Source organism: Ctenocephalides felis, unplaced genomic scaffold (genome assembly GCF_003426905.1).
Source record: "Ctenocephalides felis isolate EL2017-DRISC unplaced genomic scaffold, ASM342690v1 CF-g0.4_SCAFFOLD_01604, whole genome shotgun sequence".
NCBI classification, from domain to species: Eukaryota; Metazoa; Arthropoda; class Insecta; order Siphonaptera; family Pulicidae; genus Ctenocephalides; species Ctenocephalides felis.
Genome location: NW_020537758.1, coordinates 10,749,388 through 10,763,383, shown reverse-complemented (window position 1 = coordinate 10,763,383; position 13,996 = coordinate 10,749,388). Strand labels below are relative to the sequence as shown.

At 35.4% G+C, this 13,996-nt stretch overlaps 1 protein-coding gene across 1 annotated transcript in view; it reads left to right on the top strand.

The window, feature by feature from the left end:
* The first annotated feature begins 5,126 nt into the window (after positions 1 to 5,126).
* The window catches only part of LOC113372590 (chromodomain-helicase-DNA-binding protein 7-like), a 33,931-nt gene continuing 25,061 nt past the window's right edge, over positions 5,127 to 13,996 (top strand). Inside the window, 7 exon segments of the mRNA XM_026612947.1 lie at positions 5,127 to 8,146; positions 8,191 to 8,975; positions 9,203 to 9,550; positions 9,553 to 10,496; positions 10,498 to 10,630; positions 10,633 to 11,595; positions 11,667 to 11,850. Coding sequence (XP_026468732.1) covers positions 5,127 to 8,146; positions 8,191 to 8,975; positions 9,203 to 9,550; positions 9,553 to 10,496; positions 10,498 to 10,630; positions 10,633 to 11,595; positions 11,667 to 11,850 — 6,377 coding nt within the window.

Sequence of the window (13,996 nt, the reverse complement as noted above, 5' to 3'; positions counted from 1 at the left end):
ATTTTGTGAAAATTATTGAAAAATGTGAAAATGCCGCCAAACTGACCACAGTATAAGTGAAAATGTCGCACAAGAATTATTTGCAAATTGCGTTTAGACTGTGACTATGCGGGAGCACTTTTTCAATTTTGTGTAAATTTGGCAACTATTTTTTTTTTGGAATTTGATTTCGAAATGAAATGACGATTGTTAATGTTCTGAGATCATAAATTGATTTATTTATAATTAACTTTCCATAGGGTAAGTAATCGCAAAAAAATCGAAAATGAAAATTTTTATAATGTCTTCACGTTTCAGAGTTTCTGAATATGTTGGCATACCTTGGAGAAAATTGATGTATGTGTGTGTGTATGTGTGTGTGCGTGCATGTGTGTGTGTTCGGATACAAATTTCGTCGACGATTTCGGGAACACGGATAAAGCAATGAATAATTCAAAAAACATTCTAGCCGTTCCGAAGATATGGGCAAAAGGGTCAAAAACGGTAACTTAGTTTTTAAGAGAACGGAGCGTTCGATTTGTATAGTTCAAAAACATTTTACTTGTATTAACAAGATGAAGATTTGATCAAATTTTCATGAAGATAGGACTAGCGGTTTCGGAGATCTAGTAAAAAAACTAAAAAAATAACATTTGGCGGTCAACAATAATCATTAGACATTAGACATATGCATATCAAATTATCAGATATTTTATTGAGATTTTTACAATAGTATAAGTTTTGTTTACATTCCTATGGGTTCCGTACCATGTTTTTCTGTTAGACAGCGACGCGGCGCTTACGCGCTTTATATTTTGTCTCTATGCATTAAAGCAGTACGATGCTTTGAAAAAAAAGTTCAGATCTTCCAAAATATATCAAAGGAAGATAACATTTTTCCAAAAAAAATTTTTAATAAAAAATTGTTTAAAATTTTATTTTTTTTTAAAAATTTTATTTTCAAAAAAAGTAATTTTTTGTCCCATTTAAAATTTCTAAAAAATCTTATTTTTTCGAAGTAAAATTTTTTCAAAATGTTAATCGTTTTTAAAAAATAATAATTTTTGGTACGGGAAGTTGCAAGCAATTTGCCTCAAGGCACGATGCCTTAATTGCCTTAAGACAGAATTCCACTTACAGCTAGTTTTATTTTGAATTTGCCTGGCAACTGTTTTGTTCCTGTCTCCGTCCGAGGCGCCCGCAGACTGCTCTTCTTGTCGCATCTATCGCGCATGCGTGGCCTCTTTGGAAACCAATGAAATATTTCTACAAGTCACCACAGTGAAAGTGGCGCTGTACAAAGCAATCGTACACGCATCAAAATGGAGAAATGTATAATAAAACGGTTTAAATTTGCAAATAATAGGTGAAAATGAATGTATCTAGTCGAAGAACTGTTGTGTGTATGTAATTTTGATCTGATATCGATGGTTGTTATATAGTTATATTTACTTAATCCAGTGAATAAAGTTTGTGACGGCTAGCCGACGTGAGTGTTTGGAGTTGACTTGTAACGCCGTGTTAAGGTTGATTGCGACGCCAATGGTAAGCTCGAAATTTATTCTTTATTCATGTCGTATCGCTTGTCAAATGTGAACGTGCAGTTATTATAAGTCTTTCGAACGGATTTTGCTTGGCAGTTTTTCGTAAATTTTTGGAATTGATTTCGTAAAAATGGAATCTATCGGCTGCGGATGTCAGTCGTACTATAAACTCGTATAATGCCATTGCGCTATTGGTTGTTTGGTAATTACAATTCCAATGCTCCCATATAAGATATCACCTGATTGGTTGTTTCGACGACAAGCTTTTAGATGTATTATTCTCACCGATTAGAATATTGGCCGACTATTTTCGATAATTTTTAATTTCCATGTAAATAATTCGAATCCAGCATAAATCTCTTGAAAACCGTAAAAATATGTATATATTAATCAAATATGTCGGCTGGAACTGTCAGATCCGTAATCGAATTGATTGTTATGAATGCAAATGTCCAATTATCATTGTCGTGTATATTGAACGCTTACAATACACACGGTGTAAGTGAACAAGAATGGCCGACTGATTGCGGCCGTTTTGTGGTTTTATTGTTGCCCGATTGTCTCGTAATGCTGGGGCAATCGGGGTCGTAGACATCGTGATGCGTTATTTTTTCTAATAAATGCACGATGAGCAAAATTTCGAATGTCATAATGCCAATGCAAATAGTTGCTGAATATTGCATATTTTTTATTTGTCACTTATAGTTAAATAGCACTGCGCTAAATGTCGCACCCCAATTTTTATTGCAGTTATCTTATCAATCTTATCTTGTAATTACAGTGTTTGGGTTTTTCTGACAGGGAAAGACTATGTCGCTCTATGTATTTATTAACATCATAAGCGTATAGCTTTTCCCTTCAGCGAAATTCTAAAAATACAACGTAAAATAATAGACAATATTTTATGTCCCTTGTAGCATTTATTATTTGAACAGATTTATGAAATATAGAACTACTTTGTGAAAAAAATGACGTGTTCAAGTAGCTAATTAAGTTAAAGTAATTATGCAAACACAAAATACAGTTCAAAATCGTTCTAAATTAATTGGCAAATTATTCCAGCTGTTTTTATTATTGTGCATCGATTTGCGTATTGTTTAAATGACTAGTAAAATATATTTTTATATATATTTACAATAAATTTTAACTTAACTACTTAAACTAACCCATCAGTACTAACCCACAAGTGAACACACTCTTCTTATTTTTCTTCCAAAAACTTCATTTGTTCTAAAATAAACACTTCGCCTAAAAACCTGAATTTTATCATTGTTTATTTTGTGAGATTCTTATATTGATTATAACAATATTGAATCATAGTCTGCTCTAAACATTTTGTGAAATAAAAAAAATATAGTTGTACAATAACCAATAATAGTCCATTTTATAAACATCAGTTTTTATTAAAGTAAAAGTTAGAGGCTCCATTTCGAATTTTTCAATTGATAACTCTTATTAGTTCTACCATAACAAAATTTAGTCAATTCATAATGAAAGATCCTAATAACCTCTAAAAGTTTAAAGGCTTTATGAGCTTTTTGAAAATTTACAAAGATACTTTCTTCCTGAGTATTTATTTTTGCTACCAATTTATTGAATTATCAATTAAATTCTTCAATTGAGCTTCAACTCTTTTAGTTCTACAACAATAAAGTTTGTGAAATTATAAATTGATAGTTTTAAATTACAATTAAAAGTTTAAGGGCTTTCCATTAATAACTTCTTGAAGATTATAAAATGACATTTTTTATGTATTTTTCTTTCCTACCAATTTGTTGAAAGTGGTAATGCTTTATTATGATATATTATTTTGTAATGATCAAATATTTTAAATATTGTATCACTTATATAATATATAGTAAAATATATCATATTGAGTTAAATGATCATAGCTATTTATCTATATTCATAGATAGCTTTATGATTAATTAATGAGTATTAGTTTCCCCAATTAGTTATATTTATGTATTTTTTCAGATTACATTTAGCACTTAGAATGGAGCGACTTGATCGCAGCAGCAGCACGCTACTGTGCTGCTAGCCTGCGATGGAGTCTTACGACTTATTTGATGAAGATGCATCTCGTATGCTCGAAAATTTGCCAGATCTATCAGATTCAAATTACGGACAACAGACAAAACCTGTTGCCACAGATCAAACATCCACCAATCAGGCTACTGTAGCTCAGAGGAATGCGTCTGGTGTCAGCGGGTAACAATTGGAATAATTTATTGGGTTTAACATTTCAGAACAAGTAGTTAGATTTTTTCCTCTGTAGGTATTCACAGTCTGTGTTTACTCACAGTTTACAACCAGCAGATATTTCAAATCCTATGCACAAAATAGTTTCATATGGTGAAGTAGCCAATATGGATGCTAATGCACAAAACGTTTTCCATGGAACGCATCAGCCTTATGAGAACACACCGCGAGCCATGGGGCCGCCTCCTGGAGCTTACAGGCAGGTTGGACCCCACAGGGCTGCAAACACTACACAGCAGTATCCTTATCATCCCGACTCCATGTATTCGATGCCTGATCAACAACAGCAACAACAACATGGTATGTATAAATTAATAGCTAAACAAAATTTGTTGAAGACAATTCTAAATTTGCAATATTTCTTCAGCTTTAGGCATGAATGATATGCAAGGTTGGGGTAGCAATCACTATCCTAATGCCCCTACAATGCGAAGTTACCCCCAGCATGCAACACACACTCAACAGCACGGTGCCCATTCGCAAGCTGTCCCTTCTTCTGCGGGAGGTTATAGACACATGGCTTATCCACATGCACCAATGCAGGACCAATCAGTTCAACAGAAAATGCAATACAATAATCAGGTTAGTATTATGAAATATATTATTACAAAGGATCAAGTCTTACAATAAATGATCATATACAGTTTTTGTGACACATATTTCATTATGATACGTATAAATTGATTTATCTTATATTACAAGAACTCAACTTAGATATTCTTTACTGATCAAATGTATTTTCAGAATATGTTAGGTGGTATGATGCAACAACAAAATTCAAACTACGGTATTGGGCAACAGAGAGTTAGCTCGCATTATCCACAATCTCAAAGCGCACAGACACAACACATGTATCAAAATCAAGCCAACCAGGTTAAAAATATTTTAAATTATCAGTAATTAAATATTCTTTTCAAGTTACAATTTTATTAAACTCTAGAAAATATTGTTATTAGAAAAAAGTTCAATTGTCTCTTATTCCATACAGGGTTATGCTGGATATGGCGGAATGCATGCAGGAACCAGAATGTCTCATATGTCTTACCCAACTCAACATGGGCACGGTATGGATCCTAACCAATCCTATACTCATCTGCAAGGTCATAACACAGCTGGTATATGTCAAAACAATCTTGCTTAGTATATTTTATTCCCAAAGGTCTATATATTATATATTTATTTCAGTTGCAGCTGGTCATCAAACGAGTCACTCAGGACTTGCAGCTCAATCTCATGCATCCCAACCACATTCAATTGGACACAATGTGAATCCAAGCCATCCTTCATCGCAAAACCAAAATTTAAGCCAAACACATCAGACGCCGACACATGTTCCTCAGAATGCTCAGCATCAAGTTCAAATCTATGACAGCAGCACAACATAATGCTCAAACAATGCAGCAGCTTGGTCCTCCACATTTAAATCAAGGAGCAATGACACATCAATCACAAACTAATCAAAATCCTTTAGGACATCAGCCAATGCAATCAACACATCAACCACAACTACTTCCTAATCAACAACACGCTTCTGCTATGCAGCAAAACTTATCAGGAAATACTTCTATGCAAACGCAAAATCAAAATCTACAGAATATTTCACACAGCATGCCACATCAAATGAGTGGTTACCCTCAATACTCAAAGCATGCAAATCCTGGTGCAGTGGGAGCAGGAAGTCCTCAATATAGAACACCATTCCCACAACTTTCACCTCAAATGTCACCAAGACCGCAAATGTCACCAAGACCCCAAATGTCTCCAAGACCTGTTATGTCACCGGCAAAACCTAGTACACTGTCACCTCATCCACATGTTGCAACATTGAGCCCGAGGCCAGCTTCAAGTTTAACACCAAAAGCAGCAACATCTTCGCCAGTTCCACCAACGTCATATGCGCCGCAGAGCACACTGCAAGCATTAGAACAAATGGTGATGCCTCCTAGTAATGATTATCCTTATCGACCCTCTTTAGGTCCCCCTCAAAATATGGCAAACCCATTATCACCATCTTTGGGACCAAGGATGCCTATGTCACCACAACATCACTGGCAAGCAAGAGCATCGCATCATTTAAATGGTAGCATGGGCCATATGGACCATAATATACAACAAAATATTCCTATTTCACAGACATTGAATCCAACACAGTTGAATCATACACCTGCTTTGAATCCATTTTCTACAGAGGACATTATGGACAAGCCTGCAGCTGTTCCAACTGATACAAGTCAAATGAGTACTCCTAGTGAACATAATCAAAGTGACATTCAAAATTCTTCAATATCTCAGAATCAGAATATGTCCTCTCCAAGCAATTCAAGTGTATCAAATTTACCTACAATAGCTACATCGACATCAGATTTGGATTCTTCCATTCAAAATCCCAGAGTTCATGATGACAATGTTCAGAATTCAACCTCAGATGCGAAAGCACAGGAAACGAATAGCAATGACTCATCTACTTCTATGAAGCCTTCTTCCAATCAGCAAAATACTGGCAGCTCTTACACCGATTTCTCTCAGACCAACATGGGCTATCAACCCAATAAAGTTGATGATATACCAAGCTTTTCAAGTGATAATTCAGGACCTGAGAACTCATTGCAAAATCAAACACAAGGTGCTTTGAACCAACAGATGCAATCACAACTTTCAATTATGCAACAAACTGGGATCAATTCACCACAACAAAATTCAAACCAGGGCAGTAATAGTTTGCCATCGATGCAAAGCGCACCTCAGGTTGTGCCATCTTCCACCTCCACATCTTTGCCAAATAATCAGCAATCAGCACAAACTGCTAATATGCTTCCTACAAGTATTCAAAATAATCATGCACCGAGTTCGCATTCTTTACCATCATCAATGCTCGAATCACAAAACTCTCAATCTTCACTGACTGCATCTAGCATGCCTCAATCACCACATGCTCCCAGCGTACCAGGAAGTCAAATGACTACACCATCCATGAATCAATTAGTAACATCTTCAAACACAACTGGCAGTCAAATGAATCCTGTTACTAGCATGACACCGAATAATCAACAACTGCCTGGACATCAACAACCTCTACAAGGTATGAATGTTCCTCAAAATACAAATATACCCTCATCATTACCTCAGAGTCATGTGAATAAGCCAATGCCTCCACATATGCTCCCCAACATGGCCCAAAATCCATTGCAGCCTTCGATGGCTCCAAGTATGCAGAGTCAAATGGCGCCGCAAATGAATCCTAATATACAATCTGCAATTCCAGGAATGCATTCGTTACCTCCGCATTCACAACCTCATGTGTATGATCCGAATATAATGGGTGGTAATACTGGAATGCCGATGGTACGGCCTCCTGTGATGCCTATGGGCCATGGTATGGGTATGATGGGACATGCCGGTATGATTGGACATGCAGGAATGATGAATGAAATGAACACAGGTTATCAGCCGCCAATCAGCCATCATCAAGAACGAGCCGCGTTGCAACAACAGATACAAGAGTTGTATTGCATGCCACCAGCTCCGGAGCATCAAGAAAAGATTATGCATTTACAAGAAAGACTCAATATTTTGCAACAGCATGAAACAAACGAACAATGCAACGGTGGTCCACAGTGTATTTTGCAATCACCACTGTTTGCATCACCTATGATTGATAGTCCACAAGTCTCTAGCACAACAGGTCGAGGAAGGGCTAAGGGAGCAGCTAAACCACGTAAACCAAGACAGAAGAAATCTGAAAAGAATTTGCCAATACCGCAGCTACCATTATCCGAAGATTGTGTTACACCTGGTGCGGGTATTATTATGACGCCTACGGACATCACAGATCTAGCTGATGTTTCTCAAAATGATTTTAGCTTAGAACAATCATCAGATTTAGATACATCAACAGAGTTGAAATTGAAGAAAGCCCGAACGCCAAAGAAACCGCGGGAACCGAAAAAACCCAAGGAGCCTAAGCCACCAAAGGAACCGAAACCACCAAAGCCTCCTAAGGAACCAAAACCACCGAAGGAGCCAAAACCGCCCAAAGAACGTAAAAAGAAAGAACCGAAAACACCTGGAAGCACTCCAAAACGTAAAAGCAAAAAGAAGAAAGGAGAATCTAGTGATGAAGCAGTGGATATCGATTCTTCAGCACTGTCAATTGAGGGTGGTAATGAAAGTTCTTTAAATATGATGGATATGTCTCAAGAAAATATAATTGCAAGTGATGCTGCTCCTAAATCAGAGGCCACCATAGATGCCGATGAGGTAACTGATTTCGATGACATACCAGTATCAAAAATTGCTGTTAAACCACGAATTGATGAAGCTGATGCTGATACTGATGCAGTTACTGCAGATACTGCAGATAAGTCAGATGAATACATCTTTGATGCTAAAGATTCAAAAGATGAAGTGAAGAGATTACTACGCCTAAGAAATCTAAAAAATCATCTTCAAGTAGGAGTAATAGAAATCGTAGTAGTGTGGGTGGCTCTAAGGCAAGAAGTTCGCGTTCAGGCACAGGTGGAAGAAAACGCCGACGCGGTGGTATCGTACCTGAATCTGATGGCGAGCCGGATGATTTAATAACAACTCCACCACCTTCACCTCCTTTAAATGACGAGGCTGATAGTTCCAAGCGCAGATCAGCTAGAAACACTCATCGTAAGAAATACGTCGATGATGTGATGCTACGATTCTCTGATGAAGACAGTCCTCTAGTGGCGTTGGCTTCACCAGTAAAACAAGAAAAAGATGTTAAACCAAAAGAGACTGTTGCAAAAGAGAAGAAAGAAGCTGCTGCTAAAGCCAAGGCGGAAGAAAAAGAAGAAATTGTTAATAAACCAAATTATGTTTATATCAATACCACTGATGAAGATTCTATGGTTGTTCAATATATACTTGCATCTCGCATAGGACGAAGAGAACTGAAACCAACACCACCACCACCTGCTATAGAAACAAAAGAGGTGAAAAAAGAGGAAACTGAAGATGTGAAGCCTGAAGAAAATTCAGAAGGCAAAAACATGGATAGTGAAGTCAAAGATGAAATTGACGAAGATAAACCAGTAATTGCAGATGAAAATCATGAAGAAAATTCGGACGTAAATGATAGAAACTCAAATGATGCTGTCGATGATAAATCATTGAGGCTTGATGATGATAAATCTGATGAAATAAGTGAAAGTAAAGAGGAAGGTAAGGAAGTTGAAACTGATAAAATGAACAAATTGAAGTGCAGTCAGAATCAAATCAGGAAGAAATAAACAATGAAAAGAAATCAGACAATGATGAACTTACAGTTCCAGAAGATAATAAAACTGAAGTCAAAGATGTGGAAACTACTGATGATAATACTTGTGATATAAACAAAAACGATGAAAATGAATCTCTTAAAGTGGAACCACTAGATACCCTTAAAACAGAAGCTGTAGATTCTGAGGCAGCACCCGAAAACGCAGATCAAAAATCTGTTAGTGAAGTTAAGACTGAGCCTGTATATATAGATATTGAAGAATACTTTGTTAAATACCGTAATTTCTCATATTTGCATTGCGAATGGAAGACTGAAGATGAGCTTTACAAAGGCGATAAACGTATTGCCTCTAAATTAAAACGCTTCAAACAGAAGCAAGCCCAACAACTGAACATTTTTGAAAATTTAGATGATGAGCCATTTAATCCAGATTATGTTGAAGTTGAGCGTGTTCTTGATGTTGCTGAGCATACCGAACCATCAACAAATGAAACTATTAAACACTACCTTGTCAAGTGGAAAGTTTGCAATACGAAGACAGCACTTGGGAGTTGGAAGAAGATGTTGATCCTAATAAAAATAGAACAATTTGAAGCATTTCGAAAGTGCCGCCTAAAGATAAATGGAAACCTAAGAGAAAACCACCGGCTGATGCTTGGGTTCAACTGGACGAATCTCCTGTATATAAATCTGGAAATACTTTACGACCTTATCAACTTGAAGGTCTCAATTGGTTGACCTTTTCGTGGTATAACGGTAGAAATTGCATATTGGCTGATGAAATGGGTTTGGGAAAAACTATTCAAAGTTTGACCTTTATACATTCAGTGTGGAAATATGGTATCAGAGGACCATTTTTGGTCATTGCTCCACTTTCTACCATTCCTAATTGGCAACGGGAATTAGAAGGTTGGACGGATATGAATGTTATTGTGTATCACGGATCGCAAGCCAGCAAAAATATGATCCAAGAATATGAAATGTTTTATAAGAATGAAAGAGGCAATTTTATAAAAGATCTTACTAAGTTCAATGTCTTGATAACAACTTTTGAGATCATTGTGTCGGATTTCGCGGATCTTAAAGGTTTCAATTGGAGATTATGTGTTATAGATGAAGCTCATAGATTGAAAAATAGAAACTGCAAATTGTTGGAGGGCTTACGTCAACTTCACATGGAGCATCGTGTTTTGTTAAGTGGTACTCCACTGCAAAACAATGTAAATGAATTGTTTTCTCTTTTAAATTTCTTAGAACCTCAACAATTTGCAAGCAATGAAGAATTTTTACGGGAATTCGGCGCATTGAAAACGGAGCAAGAGGTTCAGAAATTACAAGCTTTATTGAAACCTATGATGCTCAGAAGATTAAAAGATGATGTGGAGAAGTCTTTGGCGCCTAAAGAAGAGACTGTCGTAGAAGTTGAATTAACAAACATACAAAAGAAGTACTACCGAGGTATTTTTAGAACGGAACTTTTCGTTCTTATCAAAGGGTACAACGTATTCAAATATACCAAATCTTATGAATACTATGATGGAACTTCGGAAATGTTGTATACATCCTTACTTGTTAAACGGAGCAGAAGATCAAATCCAATTGATTACAGAAATTCATACGGTGAAGACCCGGACGCTTATTATAAGGCATTAATACATTCGTCTGGTAAAATGGTGTTGATTGATAAGTTGCTGCCGAAGTTAAAAGCGAATGGTCATCGCGTTTTGATTTTCAGTCAAATGGTTCGCTGTTTAGATATATTAGAAGATTATTTAGTTTACAAAAAATATCCATTCGAAAGAATCGATGGCAGAATTCGCGGTAATTTGCGTCAAGCCGCCATCGATAGATATTCTAAACCAGATTCAGACAGATTCGTATTTTTATTATGTACAAAAGCCGGCGGTTTAGGTATTAATTTAACTGCTGCTGATACTGTTATAATTTACGACAGTGACTGGAATCCACAAAACGATCTGCAAGCACAAGCCAGATGTCACAGAATCGGTCAACAAAAAATGGTTAAAATTTATAGGCTTTTGTGCAGGAATACATATGAAAGAGAAATGTTTGATAAGGCTTCTATGAAGTTGGGTCTTGATAAAGCTATATTGCAAAGTATGAATACCTCACAAGGCGGCAAAGACAGTGGCAATAGGCAGCTATCGAAGAAAGAAATTGAAGATTTACTTAAGAAAGGTGCTTATGGGGCAATTATGGATGAGGATAACGCCGGTGATAAATTTTGTGAGGAGGATATTGATATGATACTTGCGAGGCGCACGCAAGTAATCACGATGGAATCGGAGAAAGGATCTACATTCTCAAAAGCTAGTTTTGCTGCTTCTGGAAATCGGTCAGATATTAATATAGATGATCCAGATTTTTGGAAAAAGTGGGCAAAGAAAGCTGAAATCGACACAACTGAAAAAGACGAGAAAAAAGAGTTGGTAATTTCGGAACCCAGGCGAAGAACTCAAATAAAACGATACGGACATGATGATGGGGTAGTTGATATGTCAGATATGGATTCTTCTGACAATAGCGATGTTGAAGCAGGAGGTCAGTATTATAACTCTCTCGAAATTAACAGAATTGAAATAGTTTTTAATAAATAATTTGGTACTTTTTAGGTTTAACAGGTCGAGCAAAACGGCGTAAGGAGAAGTTAGCCCGTAAACAAAGAGAAGATGAAGATTATCTTTCAAGACATGGTTTAGGAATCGGCGAAGTCGGTGTTGCCAGTGAAACCATCGTTTACGGAAGTTGGGCAAGATCGGAATGCTTCAAAATTGAACGAGGTCTTCTCACATTCGGGTAAGTGAAATATATTTGCTCAAACAATTTTCAAGTTTATTACAAAAATCAATCACTACCATAAGTCTTATATTAATTTTTATGTCATACTTTTCTTATACTGTTTTGAACAAGAATTTAATGCAATTTGTTGTACACTTCGTTTCCTCGTCCATGTCTTGATTTGATCTTCTAATTTGTACAATTCAGCCTTCTTTTTAACATACTCCATAACACCAGGAGCGCTATATTCCCGTGTGATTTCCTTAAGTTTCTCTAATTCCTCGCTAGCTAAAATAGCTTCGTTTTCAGCTTGAACTTCTTCCTTTTCCATATCTTCGATTAGTTTTTTTGTTTCCAAAATGCCAGCATCTAGTTCTTTTAAATTTTTCATGGCTTCTATTAAATTTTTCTTCTGTATACTCAATGTCAAACTTGCAATACCAGTTACATGTTTTAAACCTAATAAATGATTGTTCTTTTCTTCTATTGTAATTGCATGGTCTTTATTTTCGATTGTTAATTGCTCAAAATCTATCGGTCTCAAAGATTCGCCTAATTCTTCTTTCAAAGCAAACTGATGATACAAACGCGTGTATTGTGAACGCATAGTACCTAAAAAATTTTATAAAGTATATATAAATAGCTTTACATTTTATATTATTATTATCAGTAACTTCTCGAAGAAATTCATGTTTTCATAAAAAAATCCGATTCACTAATTATATGTTTTCTCGACGTTTCAAGCCATTTTAAATCGAATCAGACCAAATTTGGAAAAAGTGTGTGTGTGTGTGTGAACAGATTTTTTGCAGTAAATCTCAGAAATTAAAAGCCATTTGATGTATCTCAATGAGGACTATCGTTTGTCAGTTTTGTGCGACGATATGCCGAGTCGTTTCTTTGTAATTTGAAAAAAAGTGGTAAACTTTTCGTCCACATTTAAGCTCATACTACCGAATTGATTGTAAAAAATCAAAAACTGTTCGCAAGATATTAGTTGGAAATGATACTGATTAGTTTTAGGTGAAAATGTACCGAGCAGTTTATTTGTAATTAACTATTGAAAAAAAAATTAAGCCAATTTTTATGGATTTTTTTGGCGATATATATCATGGTCTTACAGAACTTACTGAAATATTACGGCCTTACGACAAGTAGCTTAATTTTAAAAAAATATCAAAGTTTGAAAAATGAGTAGTTTTTTTTTGACGTTTGTTAAAATTAAAATTAGACGGTTTACTTAGTATAACGATACAGTACTTTGTCTTGGTTCAATTGTAAAAATTATTGATTTCTGAACATTTGCTTTTAGAAAATACTCCGAGTTAACGTGTTCGTTCGTTTTCAATGATGTGTAATAAATCCACTCGTAATACTTTTAATCACTCATAAATTAATTTATTTTTTATTGATTGAGTCGATTCTTTACACATATCGAGAAGTTCATGTAACTTGCTTTAAGGCAGAATACCAATACCAACTAGTTATTATTATTATTATATACCTGTCCTCAATCTCAATTTATCTATAGCGGATGCGACATTTTTCAACCAATCTTCCATATAATGAATAAATTTTTCTGCTGGTATTCTTTGCGTTATAGGGTCAACTCCTTCAATGACGACAGTTTTTTCAAATTGTTCCCTGGCTTCTCTTGTTTCAACTGTTCTAATATCAATTTCTTCTGTTTGAGCTTTTAAAGTGGCTGCTTTCATTTCTGATTTCGCCATAAACTCCGCTTTCAATGTCTAAATAAAAGAAACATGAAATTGTGAAAAAATCTTATTAAAAAAATCGTGCAATCATTAAATAAATATGATTTAATTTTTTGGCAATTTTAACACAATCTCTTATCAATTACCTTTAATTCCTCCATTTCTTTATCAATGATTTCTGTTTTATGTGCAACATTTATTCTTGGTCCCTTCTCCAACATAGATATTGATAATGTTAAGCTTATCTTATTTATGGAGGAGGATTCTGATTTTTTCATTGATCCAGTATTTTTAATATCTGCCGATACTTCAGATGCATCGGAGATTGATCCTTTTGATTGTTTTCCCAATAATTGATTTTCAATACCTAAGCCTGGATCGTCTTCGAGTTCTTTTTTAATTGCTTGGCTATCTGTAAATGTAATAATAAAATAATAAAACTAACAAAA